This window comes from Perognathus longimembris, chromosome 6 (assembly GCF_023159225.1).
Source record: "Perognathus longimembris pacificus isolate PPM17 chromosome 6, ASM2315922v1, whole genome shotgun sequence".
Lineage (NCBI taxonomy): Eukaryota > Metazoa > Chordata > Mammalia > Rodentia > Heteromyidae > Perognathus > Perognathus longimembris.
In genome coordinates this window covers 68,231,572-68,257,016 of record NC_063166.1, presented here as the reverse complement: position 1 = coordinate 68,257,016, position 25,445 = coordinate 68,231,572, and the positions used below count along the sequence as shown (strand labels likewise).

Sequence of the window (25,445 nt, the reverse complement as noted above, 5' to 3'; positions counted from 1 at the left end):
CTTGCTCCATCTCACCGCCACCAGGGGTAGACACTATTATCGTCCTATTTGACAGATTAGGATCTTAGAAGAGTTTATCACCTGCTCAACTCATAGTCAGACAATGGCAGGCCTGGGATCAAAGCCAGGCTGCCTGTCTGCAAAGGGCACATATTTTCTCTGAGGACAAACATCATCCTGCCTAAGCAAACAGATGGCCTGCTTCTGCCTGAGTCTAGCCCCCTGACGGCCTCTGCTGCCTTCCTCTGTACTCTGTTACTACAAGCCAGCAGTCTGGCTCCAAGAGCACCCAGACGTGGCTCAATCTGTCTAGAAACTCTAACTGACATTCCATGTGGTAAAAACCGCTGATTGGGCAAAACTTTTCTTCCCAGGGGATTTGTATTTGGTAAAGTCCAACCCTATGACCATCCTTCTGCAGTTAGGTTGATGACTACAAAGCCAAGGCAGTGAGGTTCGTTCCCCTTCCCCGAGCCTATCTCGTGTCTCCCCTACACCAGAAGCTCTTCAAGGGCAGAGCCACCTGTGTGTCACCAATGGCACTGAACACAGAGGAAGGGCAGGTACCCAGAGCACCCAGTTGTGTCTGCACCTGACAGTGCCCTCCATCCTCTCACCCCAAAATGGACTCCAGATCTTGGCCCAGGACCTAGAATAACCTTTCCTCTATGTTCTAGAAAAGCTAAGGCCCCTGGTAAGAAGTTGGTAAGGTTTCTCAAACTTCTGTCACATGCCCACATTTTTTTTCTATGTCAAACCCCCCCTTCCCACCTGTGGGATGTGGGGGCTGGCTTTTATAGGGTACAGTAAACTCGGGACCTCCTCTGTGACTACACCTGGAGGTAGGGACAGAGGTGGAGAATCAGCAGTGGACTGTTCGGACTACCCAACAGGAAAGGTCCAGCTCACAGGAAGAGGAAAAAAGATGGTTAAGGGAAGTTAGGTTCAACAAAGGGAACCATGCATAGGACAAGGTGGCTGCCACGTCCTGCTCCAAAAGGGCAGCTAATGGCTTCCTGTGGCAGTGCTAGCGCATGGTTCCACATGGGCAGGAAGAAGGAAGTGGAGGTGGGATCTTTTGTGGTTGTTTTCACCATGCTGAGGATGGAGCCCAGGGCCTTAGGCCAGGCAAGCTCTCCCAGAGCCACACCCCCAGCCCTAACAGGAAGTTCACTTCCCAACCCAGGAGGCAGCTAGGAAGAAGCTCGGGGTGACAAGGATAACTCAGAGCTACATGGGGAAGTAGGATCCTGGGAAGAAAGTGACATGCTCCTGTGTTCTGGAATCCAAGGCCAAGTTCCATTCCCGTGCATCAGCCAGGCTGCAGAATTCCATCTAAACAGCTTTCAGAAAACAGTATCTATACAGCCCACAGATAAGTCTCAACATGTACAATGGAATGTTTTGTAGTCCACACACAAGCCCAGGTTTGGGATTCTTCTGCAAATGCAATGCATCCGGCAACAATCACTGGAGCTGAGTAGCAGTCATCCTTTTATTTACTTTTCAAGACAGGGCTGGCTGTGTAACTCAGGCTATCCTTGAATTCACAATTCTCCTGTCTCAGCCTCCCAAGAGCTGGGATTACACACTTTCTACTCACTTCAGAGCCCTTGGAGGCTATCTGACCGCACCTTATAACTAGAATTAATCTCATGCTTCTAGTAATTAATTGGCTCTAGGTAGTTAAGGTTATGTTCAGATGAAACTGAGGAAACTAAAGTTCCAGTTTCAACAACCTGCTCAAGGTCACAGAAGTACTGAAATGAATGCAGAAGAATTCAAGCCAGATATCCTGAATGGACAGGACTCCTCCCACTACTGCTGAGAGCCTGTGTCTAGATACACCTCAGCACAGTTCCTATCACACTATATTGGAATTGTATTCCCTTCTGACATTTTACTAGGAACAAAAATGCTATGTACAGTCTTATGGCAGAAGCAGCTCACAGGCCAGGAGATGGGAGAAAGCAAGCACAGGACACTGGAGGAGGAAGGGACCCTATCTATGGAGTTGTCTCACACTAAAACTAAAAAGAATGGCTAAGAACAGAGCACTGGTGGTTCATGTCTATAATACTAGCCACTTAGGAAGCTGAGACCTGGAAGATCAAGGTCAGCCTCGTGCCAGCCAGATCACAGAAGTCCATGAGGTTCTATCGCCAGTGAATGAGCAAAATGTCAGACAGAGGGCATGGCTCAAGTGGTAGAGCACCAGCTGTGAGCAAAAAAGCTGAGCAAGGGCATAAAGGCCTGAGTTCAAGTCTTGATACCCACTCCACAAACAAAAAGAATGGTTAAGAAACGGTTTGGTGCAGGGCACAGGTGGCTCATGCTTGCAATCCTAGCGACTCAGGAGGCTGAGATCTGAGGACTACAGTTCAGAGCCATCTTGGACAGGAAAGTCCATGATACTCTACCAAAAAATATGGCTCAAAGTAGTAGCACTCTAGACTTTAGCAGGAAAGCTCTTTAGCTCAAGGCTTGTACTCTACCACTTGAGCCACAGCTCCACTTCCAGTTTTCTGGACTTAAATTGGAGATGAGAGTCTCACAGACTTTCCTGCCTAGGCTGCTTTGAACTGTGATCCTAAGATCTCAACCTCCTGAGTAGCTATGATTACAGGCATGAGCCACCAATGCCCAGCTGAATTTATATTCTCTAATTCCATACAATGGAAGATGGAGCACAAGTGGGTTAAATCTAAATTATTTATCATAAAACTACAGAGGCACAGGATTCAAAGGTAACCAAAGTGTTGTGATTTCTGCATACCTATATGTACTTATGTTTGTACCTGCAGAAACTATACTGGGTGCTATAACTACTTATCTCTAAGAAGGTACAAAGTGACTAGGGCAGGAGAAGTACTTTCCAAATTACATACCAGCTGGGCGCCAGTGAGTGGCTCATGCCTATAATCCTCGCTACTCAAGAGACTACAACCTGAGGATCGTGGTCCAGGGTAAAACCAAGCAGAGAAGTCCACAATACTCTTGTCTCCAATTAATGACCAACAAGATGAAGTACAGCTGTGGCTCAAGTGGTAGAGCACTAGCCTTGAGCAAGAAAAGCTTAGGGATAGCACTTAGGTCCTGAGTTCAAGCCCCAGGACTGGCACAAAAACACAAACTATGTACCATTTATACAACTATCTAAAGTACAAACAAAAAGATAACAGCCAATTTCTTCCCCTGTTTAGACATGGAAAGGCAACTATATTAAAGCCATAACCAGATGAGTGCCAGTGGTTCACACCTGTAACCCTAGATACTGAGGAGGCTGAGATCTGAGGATCAAGGTTCAAAGCCAGCCCGGGCAGAAAAGTCCATAAGACTCTTACCTCCAACTAACCACCAGAAAGTGGTGGAAGTGGCACTGTGGCTCAAACTGGTAGAGCACTAGCCTTGAACAAAAAAGCTCAGGGACAGCACACAGCCCTATGTTCAAGCCCAAGGACCACCCCACTCCACCCCCAAATTTAAAACCATAACGATGAACAAAACTCTCCTAACAATGGTATTAGAGGTGTGGGCTGAACCTACCCAGCAAGAGTGAAGGCAGTGACTGGTCCCTTCCCCCCACCTGCCAGGATCCAGGCCGGATACTCTTAGCCTAGGTGACCAACTTCTTGGCTGGGTAAGGGAAACGGCTTGCCCTTGGTTTCCGTTCCCAGGCTGGGATGCACTGTTTCTTTTCCTGCTGGCTTTTCTTCCTCTGCTTCCAGCTGAATCCATGCCAACAAGGGCCCCCTTCTGCCTGAGCCAGCATGAGAGTGCCCTGGCAACTGAGAGGACAACCAAGGACTGGGGGCCGGGGAAGTCTGTGTAGAAGCTGAGAGAGAGAGGAATGTCAGCAGAAATCCACTGCCAGCATGCACACTCATTAGAAAAGCAGAACAAGAGGGAAACCAAACCACCTTGCTCTCCTTTCAGAATCAGGCAAGATGAAGGAGAGGACTACAGAGACCTAACATCCTCCCAGCCCAAACAGAAGCACCAGGTTTAAAAAAAAAAAAAAAAAGACCTAGGAAACAGATTCTTTAGTCCACAAGGAGGTATGGTGGCTCAAGACTATAGCTGAGCTACTTGGGAGGCAGAGATGAAGGGCCAGGATAAGTGCTCAGCAAACCTTTAAAGGACAGCCTAGTAGAGAGGCAGACCTAGGAACTAGAACCCAGTCGTCTGCCTTCCTCACAAGGCCTGCTGGGAAAGAATATTCCAGCAGTATGCTCTCCTAGGGAGGAAGAGAAACAGCATGGAGCAATTTTTTCCTAAGGACCAACTCCCTCAAGCCCAAGCCTCAGCCTGCTGCACCGCTCTGACCACAGGATGGCTTTCAAAGCCATCAGAGCCACAGAACTCTGACTGGATGACAGCAGTTGGCCAGTCATGAACACATGACCATAATAGCCAGTCACAATCCCCCTCTGCAATTGTTCCAACAGAGATAGGAGTAAAATGAAGATGGAGGGATTTACACCCAGAAATCCAAACTACAAGCCAGGACTAGAGGTGTGATAGCTGTGAGCAAGCAAGCAAGCTGAAAGAATAGATACCTCAGAGTTTAAAGCCCAATACCAGCAAAAAATAAAACAAAGAAACAAAACCTCTGTAAGCTACTGGCCTAAAGCCATGAAAAGACTTAGAAGGAAGTCAGTAAAACTGTAGTCTAGTGGCAGAAAGAGACGCAGCCCCACCCTACCCTTTCCCACAGTCCTGTGAGTTAATAAATGCCCTTTCCACAAAGTAAGATGACGCCTGTAACTAAAAAACTGCACTTAACAAGTGTGGTGCCTGATTCAAACTCAGTCTGTCTCATTCCTTGGCCCATAACACTACTAAATTTCCATTTTACAGTAGACATAGGCTCCAAGAGATCAGATATTAACCATTTGATCTCTTAGCGTATATTAACTTCACAAAACCAGGTAATTTTTATTGGCTTACACTAGTTATGGGGGTTACATGTTCGCAATGACTTCCAATTAATCTTGGCCTCTATCACTGTCCCTTTCACTCTTCTCCATTTCCCTGAACACTTTCATAAGGTTTCATTTTCATTTTGGGGTTGTTTTGTGCCAGTACTAAGGCTCAAATTTGGGGCCTTTAGATTTCACTCAGGCCAACATTTTACCCCTTGAGCCATCACTTGAATAGAACCTCCAGTTCCAGCTTTTCGCTGATTAACTGAAGATACGAGTGTCTCTTATTTGCCTGCCTGGGCTGGCTCTGAACCTCCAACCTTAGACCTCAGCCTCCTAAGTAGCTAAAATTATAAGTGTGAGCTACTGGTGCCCAGCTTTCATTGTTCTATTTTTACAGATGCAAACAATCTATTTTGACCATATTCTTCTTTGCATCCAACCTCCCAACTCCTCCACACACACATAGAGCCTATTTCTTTTTCCATCCATCCCACTGAAAATAGCTCATCTAGTGGGTTAGTAGTTTTCTAAGATTAAATACAGGCCAGCAAGGGCTGAGAATGTAGCTTAGTGGAAGAATGCATGCATGAAGCCCTGGGTTTAATTCCACAGTACCACATAAACAGAAAAAGCCAGAAGTGGCTCTGTAGCTCAAGTGATAGAGTGGTAGCTTTGAGCAAAAAAAAAAAACTCAGGGATAGTGCGCAGTCCCTGAGTTCAAGCCCCAGAACTGGCCAAGAAAAAACAAAAAAGCAGGCCAGTACAACAATGAAAGTATATTCACAGAACTGTGAATTTACAAATGGTTAAAATGGCACATTTTTTTGTTTTGTTTGTTTTTTGTTTTTTTTGTGGCAGGTCCTGGGGCTTGAACTCAGGGTCTGGGTGCTGTCCCTGAGGTTCTTTTGCTCAAGGCTAGCACTCTACCATTGATCCACAATGCCACTTCCGTTTTTTTCTGAGTGGTTTATTGCAAATGAGTCTCAAGGACTTTTCTGCCTGAGCTGGCTTCGAACCACAATCCTCAGGTCTCAGCCTCCTAAATAGCCAGGATTACAGGTGTGAGCCACAAGTGCCCAGCTATGTTTTGTATAGTTTAACCACCAGTAAAAAACAAAGATGGGGCAGGGTAGAACATAGAACACATACTTGGCCTACACAAAACCCTAGGTTCAATCCCCAGCGCAGGAAACAAAATTGGCTTGGTTATGAGTTAGCTATCTGGTCTTCCTTACTGAATGAACACTGTGGCTTATAATCACATATGTGACAATAATAAAACTGGAGGACAAGCTACAAGCTGCAGAATTAGCAGAAACAAACAATGGGTAATAATAATCTCTGTTTTCTTGAACAAGTCACAACTCACATTACTGTCAAGTGAGTAGAAAAGAATAAAAGGACAGAAATGTTAGGACCCATGTCCCAGTGGCTCACATATGTAATCCTAGCTACTCAGGAGGCTGAGACCTGAGGATCATGGTTTGAAGCCAGCCTGGTTAGAAAAGTCTGTGATTAATCACCAAAAAAAAAAAACTAGAAATGGGGGCTGGGAATATGGCCTAGTGGCAAGAGTGGTTGCCTCGTATACATGAAGCCCTAGGTTCCATTCCTCAGCACCACATACATAGAAAACGGCCAGAAGTGGCGCTGTGGCTCAAGCGGCAGAGTGCTAGCCTTGAGCAAAAAGAAGCCAGGGACAGTGCTCAGGCCCTGATCCCAAGCCCCAGGACTGGCAAAACAACAACAACAAAAAAAACTAGAAATGGAGGAGTGGGGTGGCTAGAGTGATAGCATTAAGCAAAAGCTCAGGGATAGCACCTAGACACTGAGTTCAAGTCTCCAAGACCGACACATACACATACACACACACACACACACAAACACACACACGCAAAGCTAAAAGACAGCTCCCATGTAGAGTTCAAGCCCATGCGCACCCACACAAGTACACACACACGCGCACACACACTCCAGAAAGCAGGCTTCCTTGGGAAGCATTAGTAATTTTATAAAATGAGAGATCCTTCTTTTTGCCTCCTTACCCTGTACATGTGGGCACTGGCCAAAGCCATTTGAGGACACAGCAAAAGGTGGCCATTTGCAAGCCAAGAAGAAAGCCTCCGCAAAAACCTAGTCACCCACTTTGATCCTGGACTTCTAGTTCCAGAACTATGAGAAAGTCATTTTCTCACAGGCCTCTAGGTCTAGGTATTTTTTAAGGCAGTCTTAGCTAACTAATACAAAGACTGTGGGCACTGAAAATTCTCCAACTATTCAGAATCCTTAATCCTGCCCAGTCTCTATGGGCTTCTAGGCTCCCTCTCCTGGGTGATGGGCAGCCTCTGCTCTGTCTCCCCTTCTTCCTTAGCACCTTTCTATTCCTGACTCCATTCACCTTCCTGCCACCAGAAGGACAAATGCTTCACCAGACAGACTTGGTTCTGGCCCCAGTTCTGGCCAAGCCTTAAGTTTCCTCATCTGGAGCAAGGGAATGAACCCAGGTAAGCTCTGGTCCCGTGTATTCCCAAGATCCAGGAACTTATCAGAACCCAAAGATATAGCCAGGCTGAGCCATCGCCCTTTTCCCTTCCCTATCTACCCTCTACACATGTAGGGCTCTGTAATATTCAGATGTCCTAGGGTGTCATCTCTTCACACAGACCCTACCTTATACACTGGTCTTATCTACCTCAGAAAGCTTTCTTTCTTTCTTTCTTTTTTTTTTTTTTTTTGCCAGTCCTGGGCCTTAGACTCAGGGCCTGAGCACTGTCCTTGGCTTCTTTTTGCTCAAGGCTAGCACTCTACCTCTTGAGCCACAGCGCCACTTCTGGCCATTTTCTATATATGTGGTGCTGAGGAATCGAACCCGGGGCTTCATATATACAAGGCAAGCACTCTTGCCACTAGGCCATATTCCCAGCCCAGAAAGCGTTCTTAAAAAAAAAAAAAAAAAATAGGGATCCAGCCAGGCACCTGTGGCTCACTCCTAACTACTCAAGAGGCTGAGATCTGAGGATCATAATTCAAAGCCAGCCCAGGCAGGAAAGTCCATGAGACTCTTACCAGAAAACCAGAAGTAGCATTGTGGCTCAAGTGGTACAGCACTAGCCTTGAGCGGAAGAGCTAAGAGACAGCATCTAGGCCCAGAGTTCAAGCTACACAACTAACAAAAAGGGGGGGGGATCCCCAAGCACATACTTTGGACATGGTCTTCATTCCTACCCAACCACAGAGCCATATACCTTTATTAGGAATTAAAACCATATGATTCTCATATACTAAAAGGAACAGAAAAGTCATTCTTGGGTCTGTTTATATTTTAAGAAAAAGAAAATTAGGCCAGGCACTGGTGGCTCACTCCTATAATCCTAGCTACATAGGAGACCTGACACCTAGAGGATCAAGGTTCAAAGTCAGCCTGGGCAGAAAAGTCAGGGGGCTCCATCTCCACTTAACCAGCAAAAAAGTTGAACTCAAGGTGTGGTATAGCACCAGCTGAAAGCAGAAAAAGCTGATGGAAAGCCCAAGGCTCTGTTCAAGCCCTGATACCAGCACAAAACAAACAATAACAAAAACTATTTGCCCAAAGATGGTAAAGAAATTCAGGCCAAAATTATTTCACAAGGTGTGGTCTCTGGGGCTGAGAAAGTGGCTAGTGGTAGCGTGCTTGCCTAATATGCATGAAACCCTGGGTTCGATTTCTCAGTACCACAGAAACAGAAAAAGGCAGAAGTGGTGCTGTGGCTCAAGTGTAGAGTGTTAGCCTTGAGCAAAACAAGCTCAGGGGCAGTGCCCAGGTCCTGAGTTCAAGCCCCAGACTGGCATAAAAAAACAATTCTGATCTCACAGACTGAAGTCTCAAGACACAGGGATGTCAGTTCCTGAGAACTGGACCTAACGTAGAAGCGAGAGGGGCCTCTTATTTTTGCTTTCCACTATGCTGCTCCAGCACTGCCTGCTTCCCAGAGAGAAGGCATGGCTGAGAAACAAAGTGCAGATCTTCAGCTAGCTGCTTGTACCTCTCCTACACCAATATAATCAGCAAAGAATGGGCTGGATGAGGGTGAGGTTCCTATGTGTTTACAATGTGGAAAGGAATGTAGAAATACCCACATCCTCTTTTCCTAGCAAGAGGCAGCTCTTTCTACTAGAAGCTTCCTCTCCTAATGTATCTGGCCTTTTTCCTTTGGATTCTAGTCAGAACTCTGCAGGCTACAGGCTAGAAGCCTGAGACAGAAGATGACCATTCTTGGTTTCTGGACTCTCAGAAATATCTAGCAGGTGTCCTGAACTACAAGGTGTTTAGGAAACACATGGAATGAGTAACAGAAGGCCTCTGAGATTCTTAAAGGGACCAGAGTAAATAAATACTGTTCTCTTCCCAAGTCCTAAGCTGCTATAAAATCACCAGGATTTCCAGTGCCTGTCCTGGAGAGTAGGTGTATACATTTGTAAAAATCTACTGTTCTGTACACTTAAAGACATCTGCCTTACTGTAAATTAAGTTACAACTTAATTTTTTTTTAAGTACCAAAAAATTGCTATTTATGTATTACTAACTTTTCCAAATCTCTAGAGAGCTCCAGTCTTGAAGAACAGGCTGAGAAGTACAATTAGTTTGGTCCATGGCCGGGGAGGAAGCTGTGACACAGGGAAAGATGGTGCTTTGTCAGCACCAGACATACAGCGTCAAAAACAAGACCCTAAGGTTTGTGATCCTCCACCTATACTATACCAGCTGGCCCAACCTGACAGCCAGTTACAACTCCAAAGAAAACGATTCCTGAAAATAGCAACTGTTTGCTCCACCTCTCCTGTCAGCTGGCTTTGATTTGAGTGTGGCAACTTCCACTTTATTTTCAAAAGCAGGCTGAGAGCACGCTGCAGCAGCACCAGAGTCAGACCCTTTATAGGACTGCAGAAGGCACTGCAATCCAGAGACAGGGGATCCACTCCCAGTTTCGTCTTTCTTTAGCTGATCACCTCAGGTTTTGGGATCTGGCATTTCCCTGTGTCTGGGCAGGAAGACCTCTGAAGTGTGATTTCCCAAAGCTTCTTAGGAGACAAGAAGGTACTGTGCAAGTTAATAAATGGGAGAGAGAGATTTAGTGAGCACCAGTACAGACTTGAGGTTTTACAAGGTCTTAATTTAGAACCAGGTGGGTAAATGTTTTCCATATTCCTAAGAGGCTTAGTGGGGTGATGTTACAGTAAGCACACAGGCATCTGCACAGGCTGCTGTTACCCAGATACCCCAGTACCATCTCTGGAGATAGAGGATGCTCCAGTCATAACCTCAATCAGAGAAGATTTCATGAAACGCACTCAAGCCAGGGCCTTTTCTAGACTGTCCTCACAAAGGAGCTGAATCCTCTCCATCAGGGGGTCCCACAGATAGATAGGAAGTGAGGTCTTTCCTGTCCAAGGTTGCACTGCTGAGTTTTTGTCCAACAGGGCTTTAGGCTTCTCAGCCCCCAAAGAGTTCTGTGCCTGGTTCACCAAAAGGGCAGCCATAAAGTCAGAAGTATGCCACAGTCCAAACAAGGCTCAGGCAACTAGGATCTATACCCTTGGGCACCTATACTGCTTACCAAGATGAAAGCTCAGGAGAACAGCTAAAAGCCACTTACCAGCTAGGGCCTTAGAACCAGGGAATCAAAATGGAAAAATGTCCATAATGTCTACAAAACAGACTGTGGCTGCCCTCAACTTTTACCATGAAAAGGGACATACTGAACTGTGAACACAGAAAATAATCTATCACGTGTATGTGCGTGTGTGCGTGTGTGCGTGTGTGTGTGTGTATGCGCATGCCAAGATTTAACTCAAGGCCTGAGAGTTATCCCTGAACTTTTCTTTCTTTCTTTTTCTTAACCAGTCCTGGGCCTTGGACTCAAGGCCTGAGCACTGTCCCTGGCTTCTTTCTGCTCAAGGCTAGCACCTCTGCCACTTGAGCCACAGCACCACTCCTGGCCATTTTCTATATATGTGGTGCTGGGGAATCAAGCTCAGGGCTTCATGTATAAAAGGCAAGCACTCTTGCCACTAGGCCATATTCCCAGCCCATCCCTGAACTTTTCTGCTCAAGGCTAGAGCTCCACCACTTGAACCACAACTCTACTTCTGGCTTTTTGGTGTTTATTTAAAAAGTCTCATAGACTTTCCTGCCCAGGCTGCCTTTGAACTGTTATCCTCAAATCTCAGCTTCCAGAGTTGCTAAGATTACTGGTGTGAGCCATGGGAACCCATCCCTATGATTTATTTGGCTCAAGGCTAGTGCTCTACCATTTAAGCCATGGCTCCACTTCCAGAGGTAAAAGTCTTAGGAAGCTGGGTACTGATGGCTCACACATGTAATCCTAGCTACCCAGAAGGCTGAGATCTCAGGATCCTGCCTGGGCAGGAAAGTGAGAATCTTATCTTCAATTAACCACCAGAAAACTGGAAGTGGAGCTGTGGATCAAAGTGGTATAGCCTTGAGCACAAAGGCTCAAGAACAGTGCCCAAACTCTGACTTGAGTTCAAGCCCCACACCTGACAAAAATAAAAAGTCTTAGGGACATTTCTGCCCAGGTTGGCTTTGAACTGCCATCCTCAGATCTCAGCCTTCTGGGTAGCAAGAATTGCAGGTACAAGCCACCAGTCCAGTACCCCCACTATTCTATTATTAAATCTTTTTTTATTTTTTTGTCATTTGTGGGACTTGAACTCTGGGCCTGGGTGCCGTCCCTGAGCTCTCCAGCTCAAGGTTAGCACTCTACCATTTGAGCTACAGCGCCACTTCCTCTATTATTCTACCTTTTTATGCAGCAAAACTATTTGGATCAACATCTGGCTCCCCTGGAGGGTTACTGTAATATGACTCAGAGAATGGGTAAAGCAGGAAAGGAGTCTTAGTTCTCAGGGCAATGATTGACCATCCTGGGTAATATAGGGAGCACTAAGAAACAGGAACACTCATAGGAGGCCGGGAATTTGGGGGATGGAAAGGGGTCAGGTAGGAATTGTTTTCAGATTTTGTGAATGAGCTAGAAGAGAGTCCAGGCTGAACTTGAAATGTATGACCTCAGAAACGAGGTCATCATTATAAACAATAACTAGCTAGCTCTGCTTTGGATCAAAGATAATACTAAAAGGAAGACTAATCCTGAAGATGACAAGTAATGGAGTGAATCACCAGACATCTGGGAGTGTAGCACACAAAAGGAGCCTAGCAAGGTCCTGTTTACTGAGACTGAGTCATGACAGTTTCAGCAGCTATTTGCCTGCTTACCTATAAGAGTGGAGAAAACTTGCTGCTCTGCTTCTACCCATCTGAGCAGAAGGGGAACCAGGGACAAGTCTTAAGAGAAAGGATGGTGACCCATGGGACTTCCCCTCTGAAGTCCTCATTCCCCCAAGCAGTAATGGTAAAAACCCTAACAGAGTGAGCCAGCTGCTGGGACCCACACACTGCTCTCTAGGTACAGCAAGTGTCCCTTCTAGATCCAACCTAACACCATTGTTCACTTTGGCCCCCAGGGCCTCCTCCACCGGCATAGCCTACTTTTTTCAGGCTCTAACTCTACTCACTGGAGTTCCCCCAACCTGTCCCCCATCACACACACAGCCTACACTGACCTGTGCACTCCGCTCCCATAACTCCTCTCTCTGCCAGAATGGTCCTACCCCTTCCTTTATCCCAAATCCTGCTCATCTATCAAGTCCCAACTCAGATTCTTCCCCTCCCTGGCAGTGTCATACCAGAGTCAACCATTTAGAGTTAATTCTCCCTTTGGCGTCTCCTGCCATACTTTGACAGAATACCAATGACAGTGTGCCTTATTTTAGAGATAGCTGTGTGCTTTTTTTTCCTCCCAAGCACTCACCAGACTGAGGTTGCTGAAAAGTAAGAACTGTGTCCCAGCTGGCACCCCACATGCAGTTTCACAGTGAATGCTCAAGATGTTTGCCAAACTGGGTGGAACTTTATCTACCAACCTTTTTCTTTTTGCCATCAACATCTGACAGAAACAAACAGCCCATCCTGGGAAGGCAATCAAGAGCCCTAACACCCAAACCTGGAAGGAGCTAGTTGTTTTTCAGGGACCATTTGTATGGCTTGGCCTCCTTGCTTCTTACCTCTGAAGCAAGAACAATGTTCTCGGCAGAGGAGCCGAGTGCTTTGGGATGAGAGGCTCTGGAAACAAATTCTCAAGTTCAAGGCCAGTATTCTAAACTCCCTTTAGACCCATGCACCATTTACCAATTAACACTAGAAACTTAAGCTTGTTTCTGGCCAAATGTTCTTGTTTGATCACAAATGCCCTAGTGTGTAACTGTTGAGAGTGCTGCATTGAAGACGCTGGGTAGCCTGTTGGCTTTCTATTTCCAGAGTGTGGAGATTTCCATCTCAAGTGTGATGAGAGTTCACAGTTTCAGGGCCCAGAGTTTCAAGCCTGCTGTTCATTCCATTCTCTACTATAATGCAGTTCCCAACCTGTGGGTTGTAAGCCCATGGGGTTATCACTCCAGTGCTCTGTGGCTTGGCTCACAAGCACTGCCAAAACACTAAATCACACAGAATTACATACAAGCGTCTACCTCTGACCACTCTCTACCATTACATTAGATAGTCAGACATAGTCATAGGACACAGAAAGAATCATGGGTGCTTAGTGAATACTGGCTGAAAAGAATTATGTATCTGGGCTGGGAATATGGCCTAGTGGCAAGAGTGCTTGCCTCCCATATGAAGGCCTGGGTTCAATTCCCCAGCACCACATATACAGAAAACGGCCATAAGTGGCGCTGTGGCTCAAGTTGGCAGAGTGCTAGCCTTAAGCAAAAAGAAGCCAGGCCCTGAGTGCTCAGGCCCTGAGTCCAAGCCCCAGGACTGGCAAAAAAAAAAAAAAAAAAAAAGAATTATGTATCTGTATTTTCTTATTAATGAATACAAAAAGCAAAACTATCACGAAACACTGCTCCAAACTGAAAAGACTGAGGTCCTTGGGATTGATGACAGAGCCCTGGGTCGAAGGGACTCAAGTCTGGACTCTAGCCCAAGCCAGATTCCCAGAAAACAAGCCATGTGCCCCTGCATTAAGGCTCTCCACATTGGTTTCCTCAGCAGAACAAAAGAATAGGACTAAAAAGCCCCCTCCCCCACTGGCTCCTCCTTCCCTTCTCCCCCCCAGTTCGGCTCTTCATGAGCCTCTCAGCTGGGGCCAGCTTCTGATGCTCTAGAACTATCTCTGCTAAGGCCTGATGAGTCCTACAGCAATGGTGCTTAATTGAGTAGCTTTGGCCCCGCCAGGGCCATTCAGCTATATTTGGAAACATTTTAGATGGCACAACTGGAGGGGATGCTGTAGACATCTAGTGGCAAGAGACCAAAGATGCTGCTAAACATCCTACAATGCACAGGACAAGCCCCCATAACAAGAACTATCCAGTCCAGGCTAATAAACACTGACTTAGAGGAGCTTATGGTGGGAAAAGATAGATTGGTGTATCACAGATATTGTAGCAGACAGTGGGTAGATGAATGAATGGAAGGATGGATATAGATGGATGGTATAGTGAATAAGTTTTCAAACCATACCAGACATATCTCCTCTTCTCTCTGACCCTAGCTAGCCCCACTGTGTATAGCCCAATCTAGTCACTCTGCCCCAACTGTCCTACCTCACCCACTCCCACTAGCTACCTGAGCCATGTACAGGCTAACAGGGGAATCTGAGATGGAGCATTTAATAGGAAGGAACCAACGAGATCTGGTAGGAAGCACTAGACTTAGAACTTAAAGAGGGCTCTAACTTTGACTCTGCCCTTAGGGAAACCACTAATCACTAATCTTCTTCTGTAATGGAACTAAAAATCATTATCTAGGGGTTGTGGGCACAACACTTGCCTGGCATATGCCAGGCACATACTGGGAGTTGAACTAAAGGCCTGGTGCTCTCAAATGGATTTTTCTACTCACAGTTGGCACTCTACCACTTCGGTTACATCTCCATTTCTAGCTTTTTGCTACTGAATTGGAGATAAAAGTCTCTGGGATTTGTCTGCCAGGGTTGGCTTTGAATGATGATTCTCAGATCTGAGTTTCCTAGGTATTTAGGATTATAGGCATGAGCCATCAGTGCCTGGCAAAGTCTTGTAGGACCCAATGTCTTTATTTTATTTTTTTAATAGTATTGGGATATGAATAGGAGCTTGGTGCTTATTGGGCAGGCAGTCTGCTTGAGTGACACCATCAGCCCCCCTCAAACTTTAGTGAGCATAAAAACAAAGGTTCTCCTCTGAGACTCCACATTTCTAGCAGATCTTTCCCCAGACCTCACTGAGTACCAAGACTACATCCTGTTTTTTGCAATTGAAGACAATGATGCTCAGAGTATGAGGAAACTTGCCCAGGATCATAGAACTGCAAAGTAGCAGAAGTAGAATGTAAACTCAGGTCTTCTGGCTCCAATCCCAGCACTTTTTCCACTATATCATACCATTAATTTTTTAGCTAAACAGCCATAACCAAACAGATGTACAGGTTTTCTTCATCCCTCAAATAAGCCCCCTTGAATAGCTGGCCTATATAGGACAAGGGTGAAATTGTTCACATAAACTTCAGTCATCAAACCTTCTGCTAAGAAGTGTGTGTGTGTGTGTGTGTGTGTGTGTGTGTGTGTGTGTGTGTGTGTGTGTGTGTGTGTTGGTCCTGGGCCTTGAACTCAGGGCCTGGGCACTGTCCTTGAGCATCTTTGTGCTCAAGGCTAGCACTCTACCATCTGAGCTACAGCACCACTTCCAGTTTTTTTGAGTAGTTTATCAGAGATTAAGTGTCTCACAGACATTTCCTACCCAGCTGGCTTCAAATAGTGATCCTCAGATGTCACTCTCCTGAGTAGATGGGAGCTGGCTTCAAATAGTGATCCTCAGATGTCAGTCTCCTGAGTAGCTGGGATTATAGGTGTGAGCCCCTGGCGCCCAACTTAGCTAAGACTTCTTAAGAAGAGCTGAACCAAGGGGCTGACAGTCTAGTTTAGTGGTTAGAGCACAAGTTCAGTATACAAGGCCTTGGGTTTGACCCCCAGCATCAGAGGTGGGGGAAGCTAAAGTTTTAGGGTTCACTTGCTAAAGGCCACAGGAAAATATGACTGCCTCTTGGAGGGAATGGGATCTTGCCTCAGTGATGCAGGAATTACCAGGCCCAAAAAGCGCAAAGAATCAAACTAATTCCTAAACAAATGGTATATAACCCTGCATGTTCTGGGCTGTGGTGCTTACACCTTGGCTAGAATATTCGGAGTACTCAATTCTGTCCACTAACCAACCATCCAGAGGGGGGTAACCAGGAAAGAGCATCCTAGAGAAGCAGAGGCTTGAAACAGAAGCCTCATCATTCTCCATGAGTCATGGCAAAGGCCAGTCCTGTGCTATGTGGTCCCAGGATACAGAATTAACAACTTGCTTTCCAGTCTACAGTTGTCTAAGAGTCAGAGCTGGAGTTTGGCTCCAAGCTTTTTGTATTCCATATTCTTTCCACCTCCCCAGACTGCTTTCCTACAGAACTCCTACCCAACCATAACTGAAGTACGCCCTGTCAAGAAGACAGTTCTCAATTCCAAGTAAGAAAAGTGATCTCACCATCAGAGCTATCCAAAAATCAAGTGGGCTATGGCACATGAGAACAGAACACCTAGCAGAAATCCTATTAGCAGAAGCATTCGTCTGAAGGCTAATCCCTTGGCAGGAACACTGCAAAAGTAATCTGGGCACTGGCTGGGTAGCTCAGTGAACCCATCAACCCAAAGAATTAATCTCTTCCTGGTGTGTCTTCTGCTAACAGTTCATTTGTATGCTTGTTATAGTTTGTCTTTCATCATAATTACTTGGACCTGTGTGTCTTCCTTGCTGAGTTATGATATACTTAACTGTGTTGAAGATTACACAAGAAAAAAGGAAACACGCTTTATGTGCCTGGCATTCTGCTAGATACATTGACACACATCGACTTACTCCATAACCTCTCAAGGACCCCACGAAGGGAGTGGTAGTGTTTCTACTTCCAGATGGGAAAATGAGACCCAGAAATGGTAAAAACCAGCAAGCCCTGCTGGAGTGAAAATGCTGCACACAAACTAGGGGTCTTTGGCCTACATCATCATGCTGCCCTCCTCCTGCTGACTTTAGCCCAACACCTAAGAAGCAGGCCAGTGCTATATCCGATTAAGTCTGTTGTTTCCTGTTGCTGTGCTCAAATTTTTCTTCCACGTGTAATCATCCTTCCTCAAAATAACTAACCTCAAGATGCTTTTGAATATCATTCCCCTACCCTCCTCAGCCTTTTTTTTCCCAGGTCCTGAGGCCTGAACTTTGAGCCTGAGTGCTCTCCTTGGCTCTTTTTTGCTCAAACCTAACACTCTACCACTTGAGCCACAGGGCCACTTCTGGCTTTTCCTGTGATTAATTGGAGCTAAGAGTCTCACAGACTTTCCTGTCTAGTCTGGCTTCCAGAAGAGATTCTCAGATCTCAGCCTCCTGAGTAACTAGGATTACAGGTGGGAGCCACCAGTGCCAGGCCCTTAGCCTTTTTTAAGGGTGGGTCTCCTTAGCCCAGACTGACCTTAAATTCTTGATCCTCAGGCTTTATTCCTTTCCCAGTTCTGGAATTACAGGAGTGCACCACCATGCCTAACCCCCTCTCACTCTTTTAAAAAGACAAGGCACATGAGCAAAAATAAGCCAGGGACAGTGCTCAGGCCCTGAGTCCACACCCCAGGACTGGCAACAAAAACAAAACAAAACAAAAAAGACAAGGCACAGCACAGAACAATTTGGAGCAAGAAAACCAAGTTTTCATAGACCTTTCTTCTTCCTAGTGAGCTCTGGATCCACATCAGGGTTCTGGATTACTAAAAACAAATCAGATCCTAGTTTGCTGTCTGCACATATCTGTACAGACTACACTAAAAAAAACCTGGCTCCCCACTCTCAATCCCAATTCTAAAAAACTCAACATTTCCTCCAGTACAACAGGCCAGCTCAGAAGTCCACACATTTAGTTCAACTTCCATGCAAAACCTATCTTCAATTTCAAATCACATTATAAACCTACTGTGTCAGGAACTTAAAAAAGTATTTAATCTCTTTGCCAAATAGGGCAAAAGGAGATTTTTGTCATTAGAATGGAAGATGCCAGCCAACACACAAGGCCTCTCTCACACTCCATCTGTCTTAGGAAGTAAACCAAACTCAATAGGGCAACCATTTCTTTAAACAAGAATCTTAAGTGTCACCAAGAGAAATTCCAACTGCTCATCTCCCTGGGTGGGTTTCAGGTTTTCCATCCTAAGGGCCTCAAGGACAGAAGATCCAGCTGGCATATGCACCATTAAGACACTGTAGTTTTCATCCAAGTGTCTTCATATTCCAGAGCACCAAAAGGCCAGACTCGATATAAATTTAACTTATTAAGATGTCTTCCCACATGAAAATATTTCAGAATAATTTTATTAAATATGAGAACCCCACCCTTGTTCCAGCAATGAGCAGAACTTAATGAAGATATATTTCCCAAGAGTTCCTGGCCTCTGCATATACCCAGCATCCCGAACCAAAATTAACCTGTAAATTTGCATCCAGAAATCAACTACTATAGGGAGTCTGGGAGGTGCAGTCCCCATTGCATGCAATTTTCTTGTTAAACTAAAATATGGTCCTTTCTATTTATTAAAAACAGAAAGAAAAAAAGCAGAACTCTAAACCACAAAGGGTAGCTATTTCCTTAACTAGTTACCATGCTACAAAAGAAGTCTTTGATCTGCAATCATCTTTCTTAGGGAGAAAAGGAGAAAAGCAACACTGTCCACAAAGGTATGAAAAATATCTTTGGGTGGTCCTGGTTTCCATCCAAATCTCAGTGAAAGACTGTTTCCTTTTTTTTTTTTTTTTTGCTGGTCCTGGGTGCTGTCCCTGAGGTATTTTTTGGTTTTTGTTTTGTTTTGCTCAGGGCTAGCGCTCTACCACTTGAGCCACAGCTCCACTTTTTTGGTGCTTAATTAGAAATTAGAGTCTCATGGACTTACCTGGCCAGCTGGCTTCAAACCACAATCCTTACATCCTAGCCTCCTGAGTAACTAGGATGACAGGCATGAGCCCACTTGGTGCCCAGATGACCTTTACCATTTTGATAACTAAACCCTAGAAATCTGCTTGAAGAAAACTTTCTAAAGGGCTGGGGATATGGCCTAGTGGCAAGAGTGCTTGCCTCCCATACATGATGCCCTGGGTTCAATTCCCCAGCACGACATATACAGAAAACGACCAGAAGTGGCGCTGTGGCTCAAGTGGCCGAGTGCTAGCCTTGAGCAAAAAGAAGCCAGGGACAGTGCTCAGCCCCTGAGTCCAAGCCCCAGGACTGGCCAAAAAAAAAAAAAAACTTTCTAAAAACAGAAGGAAAAGTATATATACTTACTTGGTCTCCACAAGGTGCTACATTTTTATACATTATCTGAGCTAATCCTCACTTTGGCATCCATTAAGCATGGAGAAGACTCAGAGAGCCTGCCACATGCCCAAGGATCAGTAGAACAAAAGAAAGGTAAAGAAAAGTGTGGGGGGGAAAACATACAATCCAATTTTTGTTCTAGGCTTCTAACTGAAATCACTTCTTAGAATACATTGCAAAGAATCCAATCAAGCTTCTGGGGTTTATCATCTTTCCTACGTATACACCACCAGGAAAGAATCCACATTTGGCTACACACACTGAAGGACCGGACTCAGTCCTGCCTCACCAGACCTTGCATAGGTGGGGTCCTTAATGAGATCAGCAATGATGAAGGCCATGACGATGCCTCTGAGGATTGTGGGAGTAAACAGAGCACAAGGTGCCCATTGCCACCCAATGAACAGGTCTCTGGGTTGAGTTACAACCCCTCTTACGCCTCAGCCTCCTCTTTCTCCCTATACGACAGGAATAATAGAACATGCCTCCAAAATTGTTTTATACGTTTCATAAATACTTATCCAGTCATCAGTACCTACTGAACATTAAGCATTCACTGGCCACTGTGCTGAGCAGCACAGCAGTGAACATGACTGTAAAGTCCTGGCTCATGGAGCCACAATGGAACTGTAAGGCTGTAAGACAAACTTCAAAGGACTAAGGACTATACTGCTATGAAGTATGGCTCCCCCCACTTGCCAGCTTGGTCAGTGGTACCACCATCCACCAGTTGCCAAAGCTGTAAACTCCGGAACTGTCCTCCACCTGTCTCTCCTTTATCCTGCCCATTCCCATTAGTTCAATAAATCACCAAGTCTCTTCTGATTCTCCTGTGGTCTCTATCATATTATTTCCCCTCCTGTTTTCCATGCTTCCTTTAGGCCCCTTTAGGCCCCTTTGCTCCCACCCAAATAACAGCAATTCTCCTGTAATATTGATAATGGCTAGCCAAGCAGTTATTGATCTCTCACCATATGGCAGGCACTGTGTTAAGGGCTTTGTGTGGGTAACATACTTTAATCCTGTAATGCTAATACTAGGACCCTGATTCACACAGAAGGAACTCGAGGTGCAGAGTAACCTACCTGTGGCACACAGCTAGTAGGTGATGAAGCTATACCTCCAACCAAGCCAAGGAAGATTCTACCTTTATTCTTTACTGCCTTGTCCTCTCCTTAGTCAGCTACACACCTTGGTTTATGCTGTTGCTGGAATGTTTTTTCAAACACCCATACAGATAGGGCAGCCAGCTCAAGGATTGGGTCCAAAAGCTAGAGGCCACTCTCTAGTTATATCCATCTCTCACCATATAGCAGGCCCTGTGTTAAGGGCTTTGTGTGGGTAACATACTTTAACCCCAACTAGGAAATACTTTCACTGCTTTCCAAACACACCAAACTCTGCTAACCCACCTCTCCCTCCTTCTTCTGCAGAGCCACCTTCCTCCTTTCTCCTCCCCTCTGTGAACTCAGCCACAAACACACACCCTACTACTATAATTAGTCCTCCCCTCCCCTCCCCGTCCTTCCAATCGTGACTTCCTGGAAAGCAGACCCAATGTTTTCTCATCGCTGATGCCCAGGGTCTCAGTACAGTGGCAGGTTAAGTAGAGTAAACAAATGGCACACAGGTGGTGGGTAGCAGCTCATAGCACCATCCTGGGAAGCAGGTAGGAGACTTTTCCCAGAGGACAACAACAAGGGCAGCTTACAGCAGCAGCTCCTATCCTCACAGGCAAACTCAAGAAGACAGACTATTCTGAGCTGCTATAATAACTGAGATTGGCCAACCACAGTGTGCCAGCACTTCTCTCCAAGACTCCTGAAAGGCAATTCTATCACCTCTAAACTGCAGAACCTTAGCAAGCCCCAGACCAGTAGACCATGGAGAACTGCCTTCTGGGATGGAAGCAAATGGAAGGTACAATGACCCCTCCCCCTACCACCACCCTGCAAAGGGGCAAAGCTTCCCCAAATGTACACTAGTAAAAATCAGGACTCTGATTACTCCCAGTGAGTAACAGAGGAGCTTGAATGAGGGAGAGAAAGAAAGCAGACAAAAAGACTAGAGACATCAAAATACAGCATATTCCCTATCTCCAAAGCTACAACTCGAGTCCACCACAGATGGACACCTGCAACTGACTGCTTGCTGACCTCCCTGCCTGCCCCCTGCCCACTTTCCAAAGAGCAACCAGAGCCAGACATGTTTTATAAACTGCACCAATACTGAGGACACACTCCAGTGTAATGCCCTCCAAAAGCTTTCCATCCACTCAGAATCCAAATTTCCGTTCTTCTTTTTCCCCCAGTCCCGGGGCTTGAACTCAGTACCTGGGCACTGTCCCCGAGCTTCTTTTGCTCAAGGCTAGCACTCTACCACTTGAGCCACAGAGCCACTTCTTTTTCTGTGTATGTGGTATTGAGGAATGGAACCCAGGGCTTCATACATGCTAGGCAAGCACTCTACCACTAAGCCACATTCCCAGCCCAGAATCCAAACTTTCTATAGGGAAGTTCAAGGTCTAAAACACTCTCCCTCCCCCTTCCCCTCCTGACTTCATACTCTTCCTTCAATCTCTGTATTCCAGACACAGAGATCCTCTCGGTTTCTTTTTTCGGGGCAAGCACTCTTGCCACTAGGCCATATTCCTAGCCCCCTCTTCGTTTCTTAAATTCAGTCTTTTCCTACATGGTAAAGTTCTCCCTGCCTGGAAGACTCCTCCCCCAGATTTTTACAGCATTCTTTCTTCTCAAGGCTCAGTTTAAACTTTACCTTTTAAAGAGGCCCCCGCCTACCCAGAACTTCCTATCATGTTGTCTTTTTTCTTGTTTAGTATTTATCACCACCATCTCTAAAATGATTAACTTCTTCAAGAACTTCCCTGTTGGTTTCGGTCTACAAACACACATGAAGGTAGAGACTGTTTTGTTCAAGCTATGAATTCAGCTGAATGCATTAAGCCCTCAGAAAGAATTTCCAACATGTTCGTTGACATATCAGAGGAGCATCCTCAAGATAGGATATTTTGTTCTCCTTTAAAATAAAGAATATATCAAATAGAGATTTAGTATGCTAGATAAGCCCTAATTATGTGCTGGGCAATGTAAATGAACTCATTTTCTGAGTTGAACACTTGTTTGCTTGTTTGTATAACTCCTAAAGGCCTCCCTCCCTTGGCTGGTCCTTCTGGAGAAAGAATTGTCACTATGATTCAAGCTCACATGGGCCAAAACAAGGAAAATCACGCATTTATACAGTTGCTTTCCAGTCAACTGAAGCACTGTCATATCCATCGCACTTGAGGAAAAACAAACCAACAAGCACTTGCCCAGGAAAACTAGACAACAGGACGCAAAGTAAGGATGTCTCAAGAATCAACTCGAAAGATGCGAGACTGGGGGGGGGGGGGGGGGGGGGGAGTGTCCCAGCCTGGAAGCATGGAGTCCATATTTCTGGTTCAAGAGAGATGAGGGAAGCGTTGAGTCACACGGTAAAACCTTGCAACATGAGACACCCCAGGATATGAGGCAACCAAAAGTGAATCACAAGGCACTATGGACACCTTAGGCCTCGCGGAAGCGGAACCCTAGCTTAGTGGGTAGGAAAACTGAGGCCTTAAAGGGGAAAACTTGTTCAAGTTCGCACAGTGTGGGAATCAGGGGGGCCTCTTCTCCCTACTCATTTCTTTCGGGCAAGGAGAACTCCGATTCAAGGGGAAAAGGGAGAGAGGCCACGGGTGGCTCACAGGCTCCAAGGGGTTGAGAGAGGGGAGGGGTGGGACTAGGAAGCACATAAACAAACGACAGGATGGAGGCAGAAGAGAGGCTCAGAAGGCGCGTGAGGGCACAGGAGGAGGAGAAGGCAGCAGAGAAAGGAGCAGAAACGGGGGAGGGGGAGCGCGGTGTGCTCGGAGCCTGAAGGGGCTTGGCAGGGTGAGGGGACCCCAAGTGGAGAGGGGTGGGATGAATCAGATGGTGGAAGGCACTGAAGGCCTCGGCGAGACACTGGAGGGAGTCAGGCTTGGAAGGAAGTGTCACGGGGAAGAAGAGTTCGAGGGTCAGAGCAGACCCCGGGACAAGTCAGAGGAAGATGGAGTCTGGGCCCCAGGAGCCCGAGAGGCGCCAGTGGGGAGGCTGATGGGGCCGGGCCGCCTCACCGCGCTTGTTCTTGGTGCCGTGCTTCTTGGCGGCCGTCAGCTCCTGGTCGATCTTCTTCTCCAGGAACTCCTGTTTCTTGCTCAGCATCTCCTCCGTGTCCCGCAGCCGCTGGATGGCCTCCTGGGGGGTCGGGCCGCCCTTGCCGGCCTTACCCCCTCCGGCCCCGAACAGCTTCCCGAACACCGACATGGTTGCTGCTCGCCGCGCCGGCCTTCGCCGCCCGCTCCGGCTCGGCTCCGGCGCCCACTCCCGGCCCCGCCGCTCCCAGCCGCCGCAGGCCTCTCCTCCGCCTCCGCCCCGCAGCTGGGCCCGGCCGCGCCACCTCCCTCAGGCCCCCACGCCCGGCCCGGCCGGCGTCAGGGCAACGCGCCGCTGACTACAACTCCCAAGGTCCAACGCGCCGTACGCGCCTTGAGTCTAAGGGAAAGAGGCTCGCTGCATGCCGGGAGTCTATAGTCTTCCGGCTTCAGGCGATCCGCGGCGCACCTTTTTGGTCTCACTGAAGTCAAAGGGCAAGATGACATGCTGGGAAATGTAGTCTTCTTGAATTGTGTTCTATAGGGATGGAAGAAAAGGAGTAGTGATAACATTGTCAAAAAGATCAGTATTGGGAGTGGCAGAGCCCTGGGTTCAGGTCCCAGCACCCAAAGTTATAACCACAATAGTAATTGACATTGTGCATCTGTAATCCAGATGTGCAAAGTGCCATATACATTATCACCTTTATTTCTCAGCCTATAACAGATAATTCTGTTCTTTTTTTTTTTAATATATATGAAAGTAAACCAAGAACTCAGGGAAATCGAGTGATTGGCTTAACTTTGCCACGTCTTTGAAAAAACGTTCCTCTACCACTCTATCCACAACAGGCTTTCTGAAACAAGAAAGAACTTCAACTAAGAAGAATGAACTTCAACTGCAAAGCTTCAAACCTGCCTTGAGCCAGGTGGCATCAGTGACTCACGCCTGTAATACTAGCTGGTCACTCAGAAGGATGAAATCAGAGGCTCCCGGTTCAAAGATAGCCCTGGCCGACAAATCCTTGAGACTCTTAACTCCAATTAGCCAGCTGGAAGAGGAGGTGTGGTTTAAGTGTTACAGTGCCAGTTTTGAGTGAAAAAGTCCAAGCCCCAGTACTGTCATCATTAAAAAGAAAAACAAAAGTCAGGCACAAAAAGCCAGGTGCTGGTGGCTCACACCTATAATCCTAGCTACTCAGAAGGCTAAGATCTAAGGATCATGTTTTTGAAGCCAGCCTGGGCAGGAAAGTCTGTGAGACACTTTTCTCCAATTAATAACTTTTATTTATTTATTTTTTTTTTGGCCAGTCCTGGGCCTTGGACTCAGGGCCTGAGCACTGTCCCTGGCTTTCTTTTTGCTCAAGGCTAGCACTCCGCCACTTGAGCCACAGCGCCGCTTCTGGCCGTTTTCTGTATATGTGGTGCTGGGGAATCGAACCTAGGGCCTCGTGTATCCGAGGCAGGCACTCTTGCCACTAGGCTATATCCCCAGCCCAATTAATAACTTTTAAAAAACCAAAAGTAGAGCTGTGTCTCAAGTGGTAGAGTGTTAACCTTTAACAAAAAAAGCTCAGGGACAGTGCCCAGGCCCCAAGACTAACACATACACATACACACACGCGCGCACACACACACACACACACACACACACACACACACACAATGAACCCAATGGATTTTTCTTCTATTGCATTACATAAGTCTCCTCTCCCCCAGGCTATGATCTTATATAGACAAAAGCTATGCCTTGGACATTGCTGTTGACACAGCCTCCTATGTGTATTTATAGGATGCAATTCCCAGGAGATCAGTTTGTTTCACTCAACTTTACATATTGGATGAAATT

At 46.3% G+C, this 25,445-nt stretch overlaps 1 protein-coding gene across 1 annotated transcript in view; it reads right to left on the bottom strand.

Annotated features, from left to right (window-relative positions):
• Chmp4b (charged multivesicular body protein 4B) overlaps nucleotides 1-23,908 on the bottom strand; it is a 36,612-nt gene extending 12,704 nt beyond the window's left edge. Inside the window, exon 1 of the mRNA XM_048349023.1 lies at nucleotides 23,579-23,908. Coding sequence (XP_048204980.1) covers nucleotides 23,579-23,768 — 190 coding nt within the window. The 5' untranslated portion in view covers nucleotides 23,769-23,908. The remainder of the gene's footprint in view (nucleotides 1-23,578) is intronic.
• Between the last annotated feature and the right edge of the window lie 1,537 nt (nucleotides 23,909-25,445).